The 22,110-nt window shown below is 36.3% G+C and overlaps 1 protein-coding gene across 4 annotated transcripts in view; it reads left to right on the top strand.

Annotated features, from left to right (window-relative positions):
- Positions 1-22,110, top strand: part of LOC113417978 (bifunctional heparan sulfate N-deacetylase/N-sulfotransferase 3) — a 77,758-nt gene that overhangs the window by 38,159 nt on the left and 17,489 nt on the right. For all 4 annotated transcript variants that reach the window (XM_087963635.1, XM_087963633.1, XM_026676602.2 and 1 more), the window contains exons 5-7: positions 4,023-4,208; positions 7,496-7,624; positions 20,772-20,954. In XM_087963635.1, the coding sequence (XP_087819761.1) occupies positions 4,023-4,208; positions 7,496-7,624; positions 20,772-20,954 (498 nt within the window). The remainder of the gene's footprint in view (positions 1-4,022; positions 4,209-7,495; positions 7,625-20,771; positions 20,955-22,110) is intronic.

Raw genomic sequence — 22,110 nt, 5'->3', positions numbered from 1 at the left:
AGTGAACAGCAGTACTCTCCTACACACAATTATTTAAACTTACTTTGAGAAACTTGCATTATCCACACTGATTTTTCTCCATCCATTATCCTTATGTTTAGTAATCATTCTCCCAAGATAGATGGATTCATATAGTGATATAGATTATAGTTGGAATAATTTTTCATCATGTTTAAACACCTTGTAATCATGACCACATTTTCCTTGTCAAACACAACTTCCTAAGTTCTTAATACATTAATTTTTGCATCCATATGCCTTATTGCGTCAAGCAATCTGTCTAACATTCGCAACAAATCATTCAGTTCCTTAGCCAAGAACAAGGCATTTGCCTGTGTACAAAAATACATACACACACGCATAATCGAAATCACACCTCTGCGATCACAAAAATGATGCCTTATATACTGTATGTTACATAGACATAGTTGGATGAAACAGTTGGTTAAATTTTGTCACACAAAACCTTGATTTTGATGCTAAAGGAATCAGTTTGAGATGCACAGTATGGATGACTCTTGGAAGAATCAGCAACTAATCACTTTGATTGAGGCTGCCCTGCTGATAGTCATTTGGAGTAACTGAATTGGAATCAAATGACAAGGATCTCAGTTCTGAGGATCATCCCAGTGCATGTCACACCCTTTAAGAAAAATAAGTAGCATTCATCATTTATCATAATTAGTTCCCACTCAGGGCTTACTGTCTTATATTAAGCCTATGGCAGCAGTCACCAACTGATGGTCTGAGGACCACTGGTGGTCTGCAACGAAATTTTGGTGGTCCGCAGAAACATTATATGCATTTTTTATGTTGCACTAAATCAGAGGTGCTCAAACTATGGCCCCTGGGCAGGATATGTGCAATGAACGTTTGTGTTGCTGCAGAAAGTCTTTCCTTTCAGGGTCTTTTTGTGCAGGTTGGGGGGGGGCAGAAATTCCGATTTGGGGTCTGCTTCAGCCTCTTTCTCGGTCAGATCCAATTTGAACCTATCGAGCTGTTTTGCCAACTCTTTCTTATGGTGGCTGGCTTAGCTCCAACAACGGCTTCTTGTTGGGGCCCTAAGGAACCCTGGGCGAGCAGGTGAGGAGTGGCTGGGAGGGGAGGGGTGAATAGAGGCTGGCAAGGTGCCCCACGACATGAATGACATTGAGTTGGCCATGTCCACCCAGTCACATCAACCCCTAGCCACGCCCACCCAGCTGGTCATTAGGCAGATCGTATTAGTGGTCCGTAGGATTTAAAATTATGAATTTAATGGTCCCTGAGGTCTGAAAGGTCCGTGACCCCTGGCCTATGATACATCTCTCTTGGGACAATCACTCTAACTTAAAACCTATGTAGTCATGCCTCAGAACTCTTGGATCCTGAAATTCTGTTACTCTGACCTCAGATCAGCTGACAAACTTCCTACGAATTCCTTGGATTTTGGATCACAACCTGACCAGCTATTGCTTAATGTTTTAGAGTTAGAATCATTTTCAGGCAAACTTGTTTGTGTGTACTTTGCTCAAATATGCATGTGACACCACACATATTCACTCTGATTGCCATTGCCTATAACCTCTGCTTTTATGAAGTAACAGTTGAAGTCTGGGGCTGTGCTTGTTATGAATGAAATCCGTTCTCAGCAGATGAATGAAATCTGTTCTCAGCAAATGAACCAGCAAATGTATGGAAAAACTTGAAGAATATCTTTGGACATAGGATTCCTCCCTCCCTTGTGGAAGAGAATGGGCAACTAGCAGATGATCTGAATGTGCTGTACTAGAATAGAATGAAATAGAATTGAGTAGAGGTAGAGTAGAGTAGAGTAGAGTAGAGTAGAGTAGAGTAGAATAGAGTAGAGTAGAATAGAATAGAATAGAATAGAATAGAATAGAATAGAATAGAATAGAACATAACATTTTATTGGCCAAGTGTGATTGGACATACAAGGAATTTGTCTTGGTGTAAATACTCTCATAAAAGAAAAGATACTATGGGTTTGAAAGGAAATCGTTGTCAACTATCGCTATCTTCCCCACCTCAAATACACCAACAATAGCCAAGTTTCCTACACCTATCTCCATTCCTCTGGACCCCGTATCTCTGATGATCTTAGAAAAAGATGTGCAAGATCTATTTCATAGACAAAAGATCGGAAAAACATCAGGCCAAATGGAATAACTCCTTGCTTCATCAACTGGCCCCATCTCCACCGTATCTTTAATAAATCACTGGAAATATGTTACATTCCTTCCTGCTTCAAATGTTCTATTATCATCCCCTTCCTCAAGAAACCCTCCATCAAGGAGCTGAATGACTACAGACCGGTTGCTCTGACATCTGTTGGTTTTTTCATGTAACTGCTTAGTAAAATACCTAGAAAGTTAGAGATTTAACTTTAAGCAGGGAAAAATAGTATTTTAAATTGTCACAGGAGTTTCTATATTAAGCTTTAAAGCATACGCTTTACAGTGGGAACAGATTTGCCATTATCAGGGTAACTGGGTATTCAACCAAGATTTAAAAATAAAACACTTATTTAAATTAACAAGATGATCCTGGGAGGGGTTCATTTGCATATTAGCAGATAGATGTTTTGATAGAAATCTATAATTATTATACAATTTCATATTATCATATCAAAAGAGAAACCTGCTTGCATGCTTTTTGAACTGGAGCTAAATTAAGTTCCTGGAGCTAGAGAAAAGGAAACAGTAACCCTATAAAATATTGCACCATATCCTAGATCCATGATGCCAGACCTATGGCACGCATGCCGGAAGTGGCACACAGAACCATTTCTGCCAGCACGCGAGCTGTCGCCCGGAACAGATCCACTGCGCATGCATGTACACCTCCTGCTAGCCAGCTGATTGTCGGGTATCTGCCGTGCATGCGTGGAGGCGGGGCACGCACAGGAGAGGCACGCAGAGGTGTTGTCATGCCCCTGGTGGAGACTGACTCTGAGGAAGAGGAGGAACAGCCAACAGGGAGTGGAAATGCGGCTCCAGAGGTGATGGAAAAGGCTGGGGAAGGGCAGAGGCTGGCTGGGCAGTCAGAGGAGGACTCAGGCCCATCCCATCTCCATCCTAGGGCACACAGGGAGAAATGGAGAAAGGAACAACGTGGCTTACGGGAGAGGAAGCGGCCATGATCCTCTTCATGGGTTGCAGGTGTGAGATCTGCATAAAAGTTTGGATCTGCGTGCTAACAAACGCTGGAGACAAATTAGCATTTTATTCCTAGATGAGGTTTATCTTGGTTGGCGTTCTTCTAACAGACTGTCTCTGGTTATCTTCCTGAAGTTTGTAATTATTTATCCTGGTCTGTCATTGAACTTTATTCAGTACGGTTTGTTTTTTGTTTTTTGCTTTGTTATCTGCTCTTTGAATTTGAACTGTGTTTCTTTTGTTTGGAATGTTATTTTGAAAATAATCTTCAACTGTGAACAATTAAACAGTGAAGCCAAGTTGAAGGCATTAAAGGACCTTTATTTACGTTTTGGTTTTTGTTATATTTTTGATACACTTTGGGTCATCACAGACGTGTGACATGTGGGGGGGGGTCACACTCGCATGTGCAGGGGGTGGGGGGTCACGCACGCATTGCAATATGGGTGCAGGCAAGCATACACTAACATGCACGCACTTTTGGCAGGCGACGACGAAAAGGTTAGCCATCACAGTCCTAGATAAAACAGGAAGTGTACATATTGGAAGGACACTATATAAAATAAAGTTTCTGAAAAAGTCAGGTTGACCTTGGTTGCAGATTTTGTTTCCTGTTCTGAATATATTTAAAAACCAAAATAAGAGCAGTATCTTACCAATGTGAAACATTAATCATTTTTGCACAAAATGATTTTAAACAATTTTACCTAATACTTATGTAAAGCTAAATAAGTTCTGCATGTAAGTCTTGAAATTGACCTGGATAATTACATTCTTTGGATAAGCTCATACACCAGCAGGAAGATGTGTTCATATGTGTGCACAGGTTCCTATGCTACATGGGATTTTATTTTGCTGTTTCAGGAACATGGCATCCCAACTGACATGGGATATGCTGTGGCTCCACACCATTCCGGTGTCTATCCTGTTCACGTTCAACTTTATGATGCCTGGAAAAAAGTTTGGAATATCAAAATCACCAGTACAGAAGAATATCCACATTTAAAACCTGCACGATACAGAAAAGGTTTCATTCACAAAAACATCATGGTGAGCTATGGTTTTTGGTGTTTTTTGTTATCCTGACTTTTCTTGTTTCTGTGATCCACAAAAAAAGCATAAGAAACATACTTATATTATATTCACTGTATCTGAAGAGCTATTTTTAGTTTATTATGCCCTGCCACCAGGTTGTAATTCATTTCAATGTCCTTTATGTTAAAATGGCGTCAAAGATGGTTTGAAATGTTTAAACTTGTCAAAATGCAACTAGTACTGCTGAGAAGCAGCTAGAGCTGGATGGTCAGCCATCTCTTTTACCTAACCATTGATTCTGTACTCAGCTGAAGAGGCTAATGTTAACTTTAAGGATTATGAGTGGGAACACCTGTCTTAAAACTGCCTGTTTATTGATAGGATGATACTTTGAAATCAAATCCATATACTTTTTTTTTATTGCTATTAGGAATATGTTTTATAGCTTTGGAGTGTAAATCTGAGTGTATATATGTATATGTTTTAGTTATATTGCATATCAGTGTTTAGGATATTGAATTAAAATGTTAACTCAAGTATGCAAAGCATTGTCAAGCATAGAAAGTTAAAGTAATAGGTACATATAATGTTTATGTTATTTTTCTACATAATATTCCTATTTTAAATGAAAAATCTCTTCTGTTTGAAAGTGGTTGTATGGGACTATCTTATGGTAATAGTACTAAAGTTGCTGGAATTACTATTTTTTCTAATAAATGTATTTTAATATGGTTATGGACCAAGAATATTTGGATATCTAGGAACAGTTTATTATCTTCTTTATATATGATTTACATATGGTACAGATAATTTCTATAGTCCTGCAAAAAACAATTCTGATTAATTTCACAGATGTTTTTCAAACTATCTCAGATAAATTGCTCTTGTCTTTCTATAAGGCTTTGTCCATTTTCTATATGCTATATGTCAGGGGTGTCAAACTTGCGTCATCATGGTGGCATCATGTGACATATTGGGACTTTTTTCCCCTTTGCTAAAACCGGGCATGGGTGTGGTCAGTGCGTGATCCATCTGGCCCATGGGCCGTGAGTTTGATAGCCCTGCTATATGTGATTTTATACAACTGAATCATGTTTACCCACCTCCAATTGCCATTTTCTTGTCTGAAGAATCCTAATTGTTTTTCATAACAAAATTATTCAAGCTCCTTAATTATTTTTGCTGCTGGCTTCTGTATCATTTTAAAGTCCTGTTATATATATATTTTTCAAATTACTCCAGATAAGGATATACACTATCACAGAATTTCCAGGGGTGTTACAGTGTTGGCAGTTTTATTTTCAGCCCGTTCCTAATTATCCTTACCGTGGAATCACGGAATTTCTGTTTTGCACAACAGCCATACACAGTGTCAGCATCTTTGTTGAGCCATCCACTATGGTAGGGGTCTCCCAGAATTCCTCCTCCAGTCATGTTAGCTGAGGAATTCTGGGAGCTGAAGTCCACAAGTCTTAAAGTTGCCAAGTTTGGAGACCTCTGCACTATGGTCTCAAGGTCTTTTTCTTGGTTATTTATAGATCTCATCGTAAGTATTTGGAGTTTTGTCCCAATCTGTATTATTTACACTTAAATGATCACTTATTTTTCCAAAGTGAAGAGATCCTTCTGGAATATGTTTTACCATCCTGAACATTATCTTCAAATTTAGCCTGCTCCTTATTTAATTTTAAATTAATTTAAAAACCACTAGTCCAGGAGCCTAGGGATTAATATTTTCTGCTATGAACAAAATTGCTGATCTAGTCTTACTCTTTGAGTAAAATGTTTCTTCCTACCCAATTAGTTATCCAATTTTTTTATATAATCTTCCATATTATTTGTTTGCTGTTACATTTATATGCCACCTTTCTATTGATAGGAACACTAGAGTATCTAATAACAAAAATAATATAAAATGTAATAATACACTCAGCATGATTTGTTTTTAAAAAGCTTCATAAAAACGTTTTTTAAAAGATACATTTTATTTCTAAATAATTTGAGAGTGGGGACCAACTTAGAAAGTGTCATAGCTAGGAAATCACACAGTAAACAACACCTTCCTATTTATCATATAGCAACTTTTTGGCAGCAAGAACATTTTCAGGAAAGTCTATAAGTATTTTTAAGAACTTTTATGAGGAACTTTGTCAAAGGCTTTTTAAAAAGCCAAGCATATAAAGTTGAAAGGTCCATGCGCCAGTTGACACTGTCAAAGATCTCTTAAAAGTAGAGTTATTTTTTTCTTTGGTGGGTTCCATGCTGATTTTCCATCAGCATGGCTTATTTCTCTACACTTTTATTTTTTATCTACAACCACAACACTTCCAAACAATTCTAAAGAATTATTTTTAAAAAAAACAAATCACTGAGTATACAGAAAATCTATCATACCTCTTCGTGTACATATTGACATACTGTTATGGAATAATCTAGTGACTTCCTAGACAGTGAACTGTTTTTTAATAAAACTGACAGGCAATAGTATGCTGGTTGGAAAAATCCTATATTTTAAGTGTTGTTTTATGGACAAGTAGATAGACATCTTTTTGAAATGATCATTTATTTGAAAGGCCATTTTTTCCAACTCCAATATCAGACAAAGGGATGGAAAAAAAGAGAAAGCAACAGGGGTGTTGAAGTTGTCCATCATGAGTTAATAATTGAGAGTGCAGGCAAACATATCATCTAAATATAATACTCTGGAATTTTTTTTTAATTTTTATTTAAAAGTCTAATAATTATTTTTAAATTGGCAGCTGCGTGTGTATATTAACCTATATGCATATCTACTGTAAACTATATTTTTGAATGGTCCTTTTTTTTTCTTTTCCACACTTTTAATGATATGTAAGTCATTCTTCCTGACAAATGTGCTGTTTACTTTGGGTAGTTTCATGTTTTGAAGTAACATTAACATAATAGTCAAATCTATAAAATATAGTATAAGACTTATTCTTATAAGAATAAGCCTTATCCTTACAGAACAGAATTATACCATCTAGCAATTCGAAAGCATGCAAATGCAAGTAGATTAATAGGTACCACTTCAGCGGGAAGATAATAGCATTCTGTGCACCTTTGGCATGTAGCCATGCTGGCCACATAATTACAGAAAATGTCTTCGGACAACTCTGCCTCCCTTGGCCAAGAAATGGAGTTGAGCATGGTGTCCTAGAATCGGACATGATTGGATAGGGTAATCTTTACCTTTTTAATCTAAAACAAGCTTTGCTTATCCTAAGCTAGACAATGGACTCTTTTTTTCCTTTCTCTTTATTACTGTATATAATCTTTTCCAGGTTCTTCCTCGACAAACCTGTGGCCTTTTTACTCATACAATTTTCTACAAAGAGTATCCTGGTGGTCCAAAAGAACTAAACAAAAGTATACATGGCGGAGAATTATTTTTCACAGTAGTTCTCAATCCGGTAAGTAGTGTAAATTATTTCAACAAAGATAAGTGCTGAGCATACCTTAAGAAATATTGACTAATAGCATTGTTTTACTCTTGTTCTTTAGTTATACTGATGATACATTCACCAATACTTGCAAATGTTATACAAAATGCAATCATTTTGAATAATCTCCATAATTTCTTAATAATTATCTTTACCGTTCTTCTTATTACTTTAAGCCAATATGTACTTGTGGAACAATAAACACGATTGAAATGACACTAAATTGTTTCAGGAAAACCTACCATCACTCTTCCACAAACAAATAAGTTATTTTAATTACATACAATAACAAATATCAAATAACAAATATCAAAGTACAAAATAAAGAGGTGCTGCTTTGTCACTCATACTCTGATTTTTTTTCCTTTTTCTGCTGGAGCTGTAAGGGTTAGAATAGAAAGAGATCCTCTGACAGATATAGATCAAACTAATTTAAAGCAAAACATAAAAGTGCAACACATTTTGCTGGATGAAGAGAAAACCAACTATTCTGAAGGTTTTGAAACTGTCTACTATTGATCTTACCCCTTTCCTAAGAGGTCTGTAGGGGGCGTGCATAAGCGCACCAATGTGCCTACCGTCCCTGTCCTTTTTATTTTTATTATATGTATCCATTTCATGTATTCATAACTATGTTTATACTTATACCTGTTATCTTGTAATCGCTTGACAAATAAATAAATAAATAAATAATAAAAAAAACTGCAGGGATCATGAGGTCATGTCCGAGAAGCATTCAGATATCAAAGATATGTCTAATTGTACAATTCTGCTCCGAGATCATTAAATATGCTCTATTTCTAAAAAAAAAAGCTTAATGCAAATAAGAATCCAGTTTAGGTAAGCAGGCAGGGAGCAGTGTGGTTCAATTTTCCAAGCCTGGTCACCACCAGGATTCCCATTTGTTGGAACAAATGTAACATTGAGAAATATTAGTAGCTTTTGTAGGCAGTATCTTCTAGTCTGAATGTTACACCCATTATGAGCAGAAATGAGCAGAATTACTTTTTTAAATATTCATTCTACATAAAACAACTATTGTTGTTATTCACTTTTTAATATTTTAAGAAAAAATGTATTAGAAGTATTTTGAGGGGGAAAGTGGAGCCTAATTTCAGACACACAGAATTGTATAAAATTTGATAATGAACTTAAATGCCTGTGCCATTAGGACAGAAGCGGCATTCAAGGACAAAGGGGGTATTCATATAATCAAAAGAGGTATCAAATTTCTTGCGTTTTTTTTTTCCAGTATATCCCAAAAAATATAAAATAGACATTACTATTTGTGAACATTGCAGTTTTTCTCAGGTATTATAACTTTCCAATTATTCAGATTAAGGAACCTAAGGCCTATTGAGAAAACTATTCTTTGCTAACTCTATTTACTGGAAATGCAAGAGCTTTTGTGCTAAAATAGTTCATCTAGCAAATTCCTAATATGTGCAATTTATGTGGAATTGGTTTATGCTCCCCATATTGCTGGCTGATAGTAGCTATAAAATTATTCTGGCAGCAAAGCCCATTGTGTTCATAAAGCATGCAGACTGTTTAAATTCCATCAGATTATATAAAGGGCATTGGGAGTTCATAACACATCAACTAGCTATATCTATGAAAAGTATGATCTACCCATGATAGACTTGACAAAGAAATCAATGCCAGGGGACATATTAATTCACAAAGTGGAAAAAAAGAAAAGCTGTTTAAAGAGGGGGCAAGTTAAAAGAAATGTAGGTTTGTTCCATCCTTGATGAAAATGTTCACTTAGATTACCATAGGTGTATATTACAGACCACCTATCCAAACAGAGGAAATAGACAAACTTTTTGCCAATCAGTTAGCTTTGGTGTTGTTGTGGTTCGCCGGCAGCAGGTGCGGATAGCTGAGGTCTTGGAGAGCGAGGACTCAGATGAGGGGCTTGTGTGTGATGCAGGGATGGGGCCAGGACCATCAGGGACTGGAGTGCTGCCTTCGGAGATTGTGGAGGCTGGCAGCAATGATGAAGAGATCCCCGAGGAGCCTGTGCCCAGTACACGTGCGCACAGGGCTGCTCAAAGGAAAGAGCAACTGCAGCAGCACGGGCGACTCGGGAGTAAGGCTGCAAAGTGATGGCCCCTCCCTTAAGGGATAAAAGCCAGCCTGAGAGACCGGTATTCTTTGCAGGAAGTTCTTGCACTACAAGCCTTGTGGAAATTCAGACTATTTTGGTTTGTGTTTGAAGACTTTTTGTTTGGAATATTTCTTGGCAATTTAATCTAGTGCTTTTGGCAGCCTTGCACAACCTTAGCAAGGCTCGTTCTTACCAGAGACAATTAGTTTTAATAGCCTTTTAACCGTGAATTAACAGAATTTGCAGAGAAGCATGAAAAGGTTTTGCTTTTATCTCCGTTTGGTGTTTGTTTATTTGGAACAAGGTTTGGGTAAGCAGGAAGCACAGTGCCAGACTGGCCACAACCTAAACCTCTAAATAGAAACAATCCTTGGCTCCATTTATTGAGAAAGATATAGTTTTATTAGAGGCCAAGTGTATTGCAGTATTGCATAGCCGGAAATTGAGAATTGCGCACCCAAATTCCTAACTTCTACTTTCCCTTACTGTCCCTCGCTGCCCACCCTACTGTAACCAATTAAGTCCATGCAAGATGTTTTCATAACAATCCAAGGTCAGTTTGGTATGTGATATACCTTCCAGCTGGGTGACCCTGGAGCAGCATGTCGAGGAGATAGTCTCTACTTTCAATTCCCCAACCATCCCCCTCCTCATCTCCTCTCCCCACAGTTCATGGTCATCTATCACCGCATAACAGCCAAGCACAGCAGGCATAAGGTGACAGCTGACATAGACTACAATAATAATGGGAGACTTTAACTACCCTGACATCAACTGGCAGACATACTCTGCACCAAGTGGAAGATCCAACAGGTTCCTGATGAATCTGGCAGACAACTTTGTTGTCTAAAAGGTAGAGGACGGAATGAGAAAGACCACTATATCAGACTTAATGCTTACTAACAGGAATGAAATGACAGAGGAGATTGAAGTTGGTGGACAGTGACCATGTCATATTGGAATTCAACATTATGCAGGTGCAAGTAATAGAACAAAGTCAAACAAATATCTTAGATTTTAAGTAAGCTGATTTCAATAGATTTAGAGCTTACGAAGGATTCCATGGATGGAAAACTTAAAGGGAAAAACAGCTCAAGACACATGGGAAACTCTAAAGAATGAGATTATAAAAGCCCAGTCTAGCACAATAACAGAGAGATAGAAAAATAAGAGACTTCAGCTGAAACCAGAATGTTGCATAATCAACTCTTGATAAACAGATACAAAACCAACACATATTAAAAATGGAAAGAGGGATACATAACTAAAACAGAATACCGATAAATAGCCTTCCGCAAAGACAAAGTCAGGCTCAAAATGAACTAAGAATTGCAACAAGTGTCAAAAATTAATAATTAAAAATTTATTTCAACATATAAAAACAAAAAACAAGTCAAGGAAACAGTGAGTGCACTGCTTTTGATAGTTTGAACTATTCTCTCCTTTTGTGTAAAGACAGATGCAACGAATGAATTAAGCAGTTCCTCTTTCTCCCTGCTACTTACCACCACCACCTTGATACATCTAATCCAACAAAATGCAATTCAATGGTGGGAAAAGTAAGGATTTACACTTGGACAAGAAAAACCAAATGTGTATGTGTTTGTATTAGATAGTTCCTGGCTCAACAGCAGTAAGTATGAGAAGGATCTAGGTGTCCCAGTGGACAACTACTTAACCATGAATCAGCAGTGTGTTGAAACTGCCAAAAAAGCCAATGCAATCCTAGGCTATATCAAGAGAGAGATAGAATCAAGATCACATGAAGTGTTAGTACCACTTTATACTGCACTAGTAAGACCACACTTGGAATACGATATCCATTTCTGGTCACTATGATACAAAAAAGATGTTGAAACTCTAGTAAGTATGGAGAGAAGAGCAACAAAGATGATTTGGGAACTGGAAGCTAAAGTGTATGATGAACGTTTGTGGGAACTAGATATGTGTAGTATAACGAAGAGAAGGACTCGGGTGTTATCATAGAAATCAACCAATATTTGAGGGACCAGAAATGAGTAATGAACACTACCTACTTTGCTTTACTTTGGACATGACAGTTGACAATATATTTCATATCTTACTACTTCAGGAAATGCTGACTACCATTGTGGTATTTCTTTCTTTTCAAGTAATTTTGATACCACTGCAGGTTTTCTGTGATTAGCCTTCCTTGTGGATCCACTGCTAGTATTCTCTGTGTTAAGCATTTGTCCTCTGCTCTTACTGCTTTCTTCCTTGGTCCATTTCATTTCTAGAATGGAAGGAATTTAAGAGTGTGAACTTTTTTGCACAGCGGAACAGTTGCTATAATAATTTTGTTACATTTATTAGAAATTAAAAATTACACAGGTCATTCTGTATATTTAAGCTCCAGCAATGCTAAAAGTCTTGTACATAGTTAATCTATTGATGTAAAAGACCATGACTCAAGGAAGTGACCAGGCTGAAAGCATTGAGGATAATGTCTAACTTAAGAAATGTACATCCAGAGGCTGTGTAGAATCTTCAACTTGTTGATTCAAAATGTTTGCTGCACAAGTAATCCATATTAAACATCTCCCTCAAAACCTATAAGCAAAGGAATATTTTTTAAAACAATGATGTTTTTTAAAACAATGATTTATGTTTTCACAGCATAAAGATCATTTTAGTAAGGTTTCAACTTAATAACAAACATTAAATTATCTAAAAAATAAAATGTGAGATCCAGATAGTATTTCCTTTTGTCAAATCTAACTTTTTGAATAACGTATGTTCATAAAGTATTTGGATTTATTATATAATTATACAATGTTTCTGACATACTTAGTTCTGTCACTGCCTTCATTTTAATCCTCAAGAAAGTTTGGATGGAAATTTGAAATGAAGTTAATAATAACCTATTTGCAATTACTGCTGAGGTTAATAAAAAAAGTGTAAATACACGGGTAGTATTTTTGCATGCATGTATCTATTCTGCTTTGATTTAGATGCCAATGCTTTCTAGCCAGAGTTGGTTTCTACTCAAAATAGCAAGCAGTCAAATATAGCCGTTTCTAAACAATAATTTGTTCCTGCAAAACAGTTTACATGCCTTAATCTCAATAGTAATTTATCACAGTAACCTAACCGAAGACACCGCCATTCTGTTGTCCTTGGAATCTTTTGCTAAATATTTTTGTGTAGATACTGGAAAAAAAAGTTGTCATCATTTTTCATGCCTATGTTTTATCTGTAAATTTATAACAGTTGGCAAACTACTGCAATGAAAATATTTGAAATGCCTTTCTGTACTGCATATGAATGCTGGTAGAATGCATTCCTATATCTGAATATCAATGGTTCAGACAACAATCAGATAAGCAATTTCAGACTAAAAACTATGCCTACAGAAAACCTTTATTTCACCCTTTATCAGTCTAGTGTCCTCTAGATAAGCTGGACTTCAGCATGCCAATTTACGAAGCAGCAGGATTTAAAATAGGGAAACAGATAGGAAAAATTATTTTAATCATCATCCCTGCTTACTTCAGGAAGCTAATTCACAGCTCAGTCATAAGGTTCTAACCATTGACTCCCAGGTTAGAAATGTCTACTATGTAAACAACTCACAACCATCCAGGACCCCTAAGAGACCCATTAAGTATTGGTTAATTTGAAAGGCAGGAAGAAGTCTTGGAAAAATATCAACTTTCCTGATATATTTAGACTTCAGTGGCCAGACAATTAGCTCTTTTGGATGACAGTCCATTTTGGTCTCATCAAGATTTTTTTGTCTCTGTGAGTTTTCCTCCAAGTCAAACAAAAAACAGAAAATTTGAATTAAGTGTTTAGAGATTAAAGATGTATTGCCAAACTTAGATGTGACATCCCCATAAGAAGATATTTTAGGATAATAGAGTAACAGAGTTTGGAAGAGACTGGAAGTTTTCTAGTCTGGAAATCCTATACCATTTCAGTCAAACGGTTGCCCAATCTCTTCTTAAAAACTACCAGTGTTGTAGTATCCACAACTTCTTGTTCTAAACTGTTAGGAAATTTCTCCTTAGTTCTTGATTGCTTCTCTCCTTGATTAGTTTCCATCCATTGCTTCTTGTCCTGGCCTCATGCCTGAAGGATATACATGAAATATTTTTAATCTTATTAGGCATCTGTTCCATAAATTTCAAGTTATGAATTATTGCAATTGGAATCTTTTAAAGATGTCATGCTTTTCTGAGTGCTGAATATTAGATTCAAGACTGGATTTTTAAGATGGATTCATTTGGGACTTAGTAATATCAAAAACACCGACTCGGTGTGCATTTTGTTTAGATTCACATTGTCATTTAAATATAAGATTATCAAGTATAAATAACTTACAATAATAACTCCAACCCCAATTTATACTGGAGTGCTTTTAACTTTTATAATTCCAATAGGAATTTAGATACAGTCGTACGACCAGGCTTAAATGACCAGTGATGTTCTTTCAAGTTTTTTGCCACATGTAGGTCGGGAGTCTAGATTTGTGCACCAACCTGAATCAATCTGATAAATTAGACTTCCTCCTGTCCCTATTGTCTTCCTTACGTGGTCTTTTCATTGCTCCTGCATACCCGTGACTCTCTTACCTTTGCTTTTGATTTTAATAGATTTCGGTAACAAGCTTGGTAAGTTGGAGATTTTTCCATATGTTTTTATTGCACCTGCACACTTCCAAAATCATTTAGAAGCGTGATTAAGCTTTTCTATAATGCCAATTTGATTTTCTAGTCTTCAGTCTTCCAATACTAGTAATCTCTGAGCTCCTAGCCAGTATCTTCACTTCTTCTTTTCAGGCACCCACTACCAATCTTTCTATTTTTTCCCCCAAAAAATTTGAATTCTTCTGTACTATTTCTTCTTCCTAAGCCCCCTCCCTACTGTATGTATATACAGCATATACATATGCAGGTCTTAGTGTGTTCGGGTCTTTTCCCATGTAAGATTGAGAGAATCTTGGCGACGTTTCGATGAGGTCCCACTCGCCATCTTTTTTTCTTTCTTTTTTTAGAATAGAAGAAGAAGAAGAACTTTATTGTCATTGTACAAGTATAACGAAACTGTGGATGCACCCCAGCAACTGCTCGCAAATTAATAAAACCAAAGCACTTACAAATGAAGATAAGAAAAATAGAGTGCCCACGTCTCCATTTGCAATTTGAGAGTACAATATCTACGAATATACACAAAATATACATCCAACACTGACTGTAACTCTTAGCCGAGTATAATACACAAGAGATGGATTGTACTGTAATATGTTGTTATACATCTGAATGGGGTATTGAGATTTTACATCTTTTCACATCTTAATAAGGTAGTGACTTGTGTTTATTTGCGGTTCGGATGGCCCAGGGAAAGAAACTTCAGGCTGGTGCTTTCGCTTTGTGCTTGTGTGTATATAGGTTTTCGCGGGTATTTGTATGTGGATCTTTGGTTATTCGGGTTTTCTCCCGCGTAAAATTGGAAGTATCTAGGCGACGTTTCGATGAAGTCTCATTCATCATCTTCTTGGAGTAAGCACAAAACCGAAGACACAAGCCTGAAGATGATGAATGAGACTTCATCAAAACGTCGCCTAGATACTTCCAATTTTACGCGGGAGAAAACCCGAATAACCAAAGATCCATATATATGTATATATATATACAGGGGTGAACTTCAAAATTTTTAGCAACTGTAGTTGGTGGGTGGGTGTGGCCATGGTGGGTGTGGCCTAGTTGGCTTCCTGTACCCTGGGAGGGTTTGCGCTCCCCGGGCTCCGGAGGCTTTCCTTGAGCCTCCAGGAGGGCAACAATGGCCTCCTCGGGCTCTGGAGATTCTCTGGAAGTCGAAAACAGGTCCATTTCCGGCCTTCCTGAACTTCCGGGAGGCCCTGTTTTCGCCCTTCCTAAGCCTCCATGTGCACTCTGCACTTACCTGCATCCAAAACAGGCCATGTGGGGACTCCGGGGAGGGGAGGGGTGGGCGAGGCTAGCCAGGAGTGGGATTTGGAGGTTCTTCAAACTGTGCAGAATCTTAGCTCCTGAACCCCTGGAAACCCCCAGCAGCCCACTCTTGTATACATATATATATATATTCAGGCAGCTTCTCTAAATCTGTAAGGCCCGTTATTCTTTTCTTTGCATATATTTCTGGGATCAGCTTACGCACCTCACAACAGTTGATTGTTACATTTGCCTGGCATGTTGCAAGGCATCTGAGCACAATATCTAGTGTCTGATCAGCTGTTTGGCATCTAATGGCACAGCATGACAGCAAAATGGATCAGCACTATTGATGAGGCCTGAGGCACTGGAATATGCTGCCTATTAAAATTTTACTACCACATTACTTCCTGAAACTCATTCCCTAGATACAACAGTCAGTGTGGCTTCTTACTCTGTTCCTGTATGTTCAGGGCTAGATCACGATGATAAAGCATGTGCAATTAATTATTTTTTTACCGCATTGACAGGTGTCAGCTAGCAGCCTTGTTAAGGTTTGTGGACTTCTCTCAAGAGAGAGATTAGCAAATAAATCTCCACCCCTGGCATTATGTGACCAAATTGCAGGATACTTTGCTGATAAAAGTAATTAGATTTGTCTTATCCTTGAATCTGCATGGACAGATATGGTAGAAAGGGAAATATATTGCAGAGTTAATAGAAATTCTGTCACTCCAGGTGGCATCCATGTTCCACTTAGCTTCATAGATGGGGATTAGGGATGAGATCCAAGAAGTGATTAATGCCTTTTATTGCAAGAGAGGTGCTTTTTGACTCTTAAACAGGGCCCTTCTTAACAGGTTCTTTCTCAATTGTTGTTGCCATTTGGTATCCAATCTATCCAATCTATCCTTTTGAGGAGTTCATGGAGATTTCCAGGGTTCTTTATCAACCAGGATTGCTCTGGGTTGCTCTAAAAAAACCCTGACCTGGGTTGCTCTAAAAAAACCCTGGAACCCACAATTGACACAAGTGGAAAAACCTGATAGTTGAGAGCTGACAAGTGCCAGGAGCATATTACATAAGTGCTCAAGCCCATATATCAGGGGTATCAAACTGACGGCTGACGGGCCAGATGCATCATGCGTAGGCCACACCCACCCCAGCTCTGTGAAGGCAAAAAACTGTTGATACGTCACATGACATCAACGTGACACAGGGAGTTTGATACCCATGCCATATATGGATCACTGATAAGCTTGTGACTACAATTCACAAGTTCTTGTTTTGACCTAAAATGTAATTTCACCTCAAGCAACCTTGAGGACCATCTTCTTCAGTCAGAATGAACACATCCAATGGATACATTAGAGGAAATTTCTGTGATATAAGGACCTGAGACAAAAAGTAGGATATTTTTCTGTTGTAGCATCAACATTGTACAAAAGCCTCCTTGTAGTTATTAGATTCTCCCCATCTTCCATCATTGTCCTTTTAGAATGCAAAAAAGACAAATTATTTCAAAGGGCCTTTGGGATTTGAACTTGGTTTTGCTGATATGTTATTCATGTCAGGTTGTGTATTCCACTGTGAAGTATTAATTTAGAATGACAGGTTAAGGCGTGACTTTAACTGAAGTGGTTTCAGCTTTAACCATGGCCATTTTAATGTTTATAGTTACTGTGGGTACTATATTATACATATTGTCATATTATACCTGTTGTAAGCAGAGGTGGTATTCAGCAGGTTCTGAGCAGTTCTGGAGAACTGAAATTTTGAGTAGTTTGGAGAACCGACAAATACCACCTCTGACTGGCTCCGCCCCCCCTCTATTCTCTGCCTCCCGAGTCCCAGCTGATTGGCTGGGTCTTCTTTTGTTGCCCTGCACAGGAGAATGAAGCTGGAAAGCAGGTTAGTGGGGTGGGGAGGGAATGGGGATTTTACAGTATCCTTCCCCTGCCACGCCCACTAAGCTACGCCCACCAAGTCGTGCCACGCTCACCAAGCCACACCCAAAGAACTGGTAGTAAAAAAAAATTGAATCCCACCACTGGTTGTAAGTGCTATGTGTGGGTGTTATAAATCATAATGAAATTTGCTATGTTTAATAATAAAGTCTACATATTAAAACATTATTATTATCATCATCATTGCCTCAGAATATGATAAAGATTGCCACTGTCATTGTTCCAAATTACTGGATCCTATGGGAAGGATAGGACATTACCACTGCATAAATTTGTATATGATTTTAAGGCACTCTTGTTCTTTTTTGTCTCTTTGATCTCTGGTGAGCCATGACAAGAGCACCATCAATTTATTATAGGAGAAAATTGACAATCCAGTCCTACTCTTTGGCTCTTAGATAGCAACTCTTCAGTTGGCATCTGTTGTGTCTCTATCTACCTATAAGCCTCGTACCCATATTAGGATTTGCACAGTTCTGTTGTTTGGAGGGCCTGGATTGAAAACAACCTTTAAAAATACATGTTTTTAATATAATTTTATTAAAATTTTACATTAGAAAACTAGGGAGCATAAAGGAAAAAGTTGAAAAAAGAAAAATATATATGAAAGAATCAAAAAAGTGTGTGTGTGAGAGAGAGAGAGAGAGAAATACATCTAAACATGCAATTTCCTATGTTCATTGCAGCAGTTACAAACATGGTAATGACCATTTCCAGCCTCCCAAATTAAATATCATGGTTTCCTTCTTCCCACAAAGAAAAGGATTGCCTTTGATCAATAAATCCCAAAATCACCAATTCATTTTTATCCATTTTCAGCAAAAAAAAAAAAAAAAAAAAGTCCATAAAGAGCTTTCAGTATTTTAAAAAGCAATTGTTGCTCCATCCTTAAAAATATTTGTATGTTTTCTTATAAGACTTGTTTGTATCAGGGTAACTTTTGTGAAAGGGATTACCTATATCTGTTTATCGTTAGATATATCCAATAGTTGTGAACCATAGAGCTGTGAGTAAGGAATGCTTTCGCAAACAGCTCCCTTTTATCCTCAGGGATCGAGTGCAGTGTTTTCTGTTATCCATTTTTAAAAAATGAATTCCTGTCACCAATTTAGGCAAATATATTCAAGCATAGCTAGAAGACTAATTCATTATTCTGTCACTTTGTAAGTCTAATAGAGCAAGAGCAGCTGTTGCAAAGTCTCTGAATACCTAACATTGAACTCTTTTGAGTAATAGGATGGGAAAATCAGAGACCCTACAAAGTGTACACAATGCCAAATTAATTGGAAAATAGATGGTCTGAAAGTTAAACATACTCCTGTGGCCTGTAAACATTTGTTCTGCATCTAAAATAACTTTGTTATATTTAATTGAATGGATTTTTTCTTCCAGCCCATGAATGACTCTTTAAACATGAATTATTTCACTTTAAAAAAAAAATACCTTGCAGGGTTATATGATATTACTTCTGTTCTTTGTGCACATTAGGCAAAATGTGATGTGACTTTAATGCCACAATTAGTCTCAGGACAAAAAAATATGTCAGGAAGATGTTGAACAACTTGAGAATAGCTTAAGGCCAATTTAACTTTGTTTCTCCACAGTCTGCTATAACTGACTTATTTCAATTAATTAGTGGTGGGACTTATTTTTAAAAAGGGAATTATTACTACCAATGTTTCACAACTCTGAATGCAGTATAAAAGAAATTAGTATCATCCAATCTATCTTTATTAATTTGCAATGTTCAATTATAAAATCCAGGCAATTATATATTTTTCATACTTCTTGTTATGTTGCTTTAGAATCCAAAGGCCTGATGAATAATCTTCCACATTAGTTTTAGGCCCATATTAAGGAACTAAAAGTGGCTGTAAAAAAATCAAGTTTATATTCCAGGGAAATTTTCCTGTCTAGTACCTTCAAAAATAACAGTTCAGTTTTTTGTCTGCTTATGGTTTAAGGACTAATTTTTAAAAAAATGAAAATGTAATATATGTGGAAGAAGATTTCTTGCCTAAAAAGAAAATTCTTCCTTCTCAACATAATTATAAGTTTGGCATTCGGTTGAGGAATTGTGTCTTTCATCATTAGAGAATAATAAATAATTTACTCCAAAGCTCCAAAGTTTACTCCAAAATTATGAGAGTTGAAGTCCACACATCTTAAGACTCCCTATTTTGAAAAACACTGAGAACAAGAACTACAGAGCAAAACAAAGAAAAATCTTAGGTTTATATTGGTTGGCTTAATCTGTTTGTTTTGCTGCCCAGTTCTTTGGAGAGCATTTCCTTAAAAAAATTGAGGGGGCCAATGTCTTTTTGAATCGGCTTTATTGTTAGTTCATTTTGATGAATAAATTGTTTTATTTAGTTGTATTAGTTTTGTTATTTTAACTACATTAAATGCATTGGTTTTATTCTTGCTCTAATGTTAACAATTAGAGATATTGATGATTCATGATATGTCAATAACAACAATAATAATTATACATTTTTAAATGTTCAGTTGACTGAGTTTCATGTTTAATGGATAAAAGATAATGATTAATAATAATAATAATAATAATAATAATAATAATAATAATAATAATAATAATAATAAATGACTTTCATTCCCTGCTGCCAATGCTTGTGTTATGATCAGTTGTATCAACTTCTGATCAAAAATGATTAAATGGCTTGCAGATTTCAGAGTAAAACTTATTTTATGGATGAGATAATAGTTGGCTTTCCATACTGTCCCATTTTAAATAACAGCTTAAAATATTCTTGTTCAGATGCCTCTTGGAAGAATTAGACTTCCTTTAAAATGAATTCTTAATTACTCACGTTTTTATTATTTAGTTTATTATTTGAACTTATGCTTATTGAATATTATTTTTAATATTTGTTGTGCATCCTTTTGGGCTACTTCAGATAATAAGAAAAATAATACCATCCATGATATTTGAACTGATTGATCACCAATACTTGTAAGTGTTAAGTAATAGGAAAAAGCCTAATGCCTTATTCTTATGGAGCTCAGTTTAAAAAGCAACCAAATTTTTCCTGTTGCTTTACTGCCATCTAGTGATATAATTAAATGTGCCTTTTGTCTTTAAGATCAGTATTTTTATGACTCACCTGTCTAATTATGGCAATGACCGATTGGGTTTATACACCTTTGTCAATCTGGCCAATTTTGTTCAAAGTTGGACTAACCTGAAGTTGCAGACTCTACCTCCACTTCAGCTGGCTCACAAATACTTTGAACTATTTCCAGAACAAAAGGATCCACTATGGCAGGTAAGACACGCAGTGCAAGAGTCCTGTCATTTTACCTGCTGTTAATTTTAAATTTAACATAAGTAATCAAATCTTACTGATGTAAAGGATGTAATATGTGCATGATGAAGAATAAGGTGCCTGACTACAAATTTTGACTACATCAATATGAATAGTAATAATACTGAAAACGTAATATGAAAAAATGAAATAGTATTCTATGGTTATATCAATCAACCAGAATAGAACTGGAAGAGATCTAATCCAACCTTCTGCTAAAGTAGGAGGCCCTGGGCCCGTGATCAGGGGTGGGTTTCTACCGGTTCTGTCCACCTCTGTAGAACCGGTAGCTCTGAAGAGCAGCAGACATAGAACCGGTTCTATGTCTGCTGATGTTTTGTTTTTTTTTAAACAAATTTTATTCAGTTTTTCACATTAAAAACAAAAATCTCTTTTTAGTGGACAACATATTTCCGGGTCATCACCTTTACATACAAATATGACAGCAATTATACATTGATATATGCATACTTAATTCTATTATTACCTTTTCCATTCCAAATTTTCAGTAAGGAGAGAAACAAACACATTAATTCTAGCCTCTTTCATTAATCTCAATCGAAACATCTTTTTGTTTCATTTCAATTATTTCAAATATAATCCTTTAATATTTATTTTAAAAATAAAGATAAACAATATGTGTTTGCCTAATAATGATAATGATAATGATAATAATAAAAAAAGTTACCAATGTCTCTCCTTGCTTTTAATAGTCTATATTAACTTATTAATTTAGTTGGTTCTTTAGTCTGTCATATTCCCTTTCCATTACACATTCTTTTTATAAATTCTAGATTAATACAAATTTTAACACTAAAAAACAAAAAACAAATATAGGTTTCCCCCCTTTTACTGTTTTGAGTGTGACACCTCAATGATTAAAATATACCTTTATTCCTCATCTTGATTCCCAATAAACCATTATTTTTAAGAAGTTACAATAATAATCATTCCATCTTTTCATTTGGATTCCGCAGCATATTTCCCCCCCTTGATTTTTAATAAGAGTTATCGGTATCTATATTACCCTGTTTTCTAAATATTTTTAATTGCAGAAATATTCTTATTACCCCTTGTTACCCTGCAGAATCCCCTTTTTAATTCATCAACCATTATC

Source organism: Notechis scutatus, chromosome 4 (assembly GCF_049901735.1).
Source record: "Notechis scutatus isolate UNSWTSFEM ecotype Mainland chromosome 4, rNotScu1.2, whole genome shotgun sequence".
Taxonomy (NCBI): domain Eukaryota; kingdom Metazoa; phylum Chordata; class Lepidosauria; order Squamata; family Elapidae; genus Notechis; species Notechis scutatus.
Note: the sequence above shows the minus strand (reverse complement) of the source record. Positions and strands in the feature narration are given on the sequence as shown.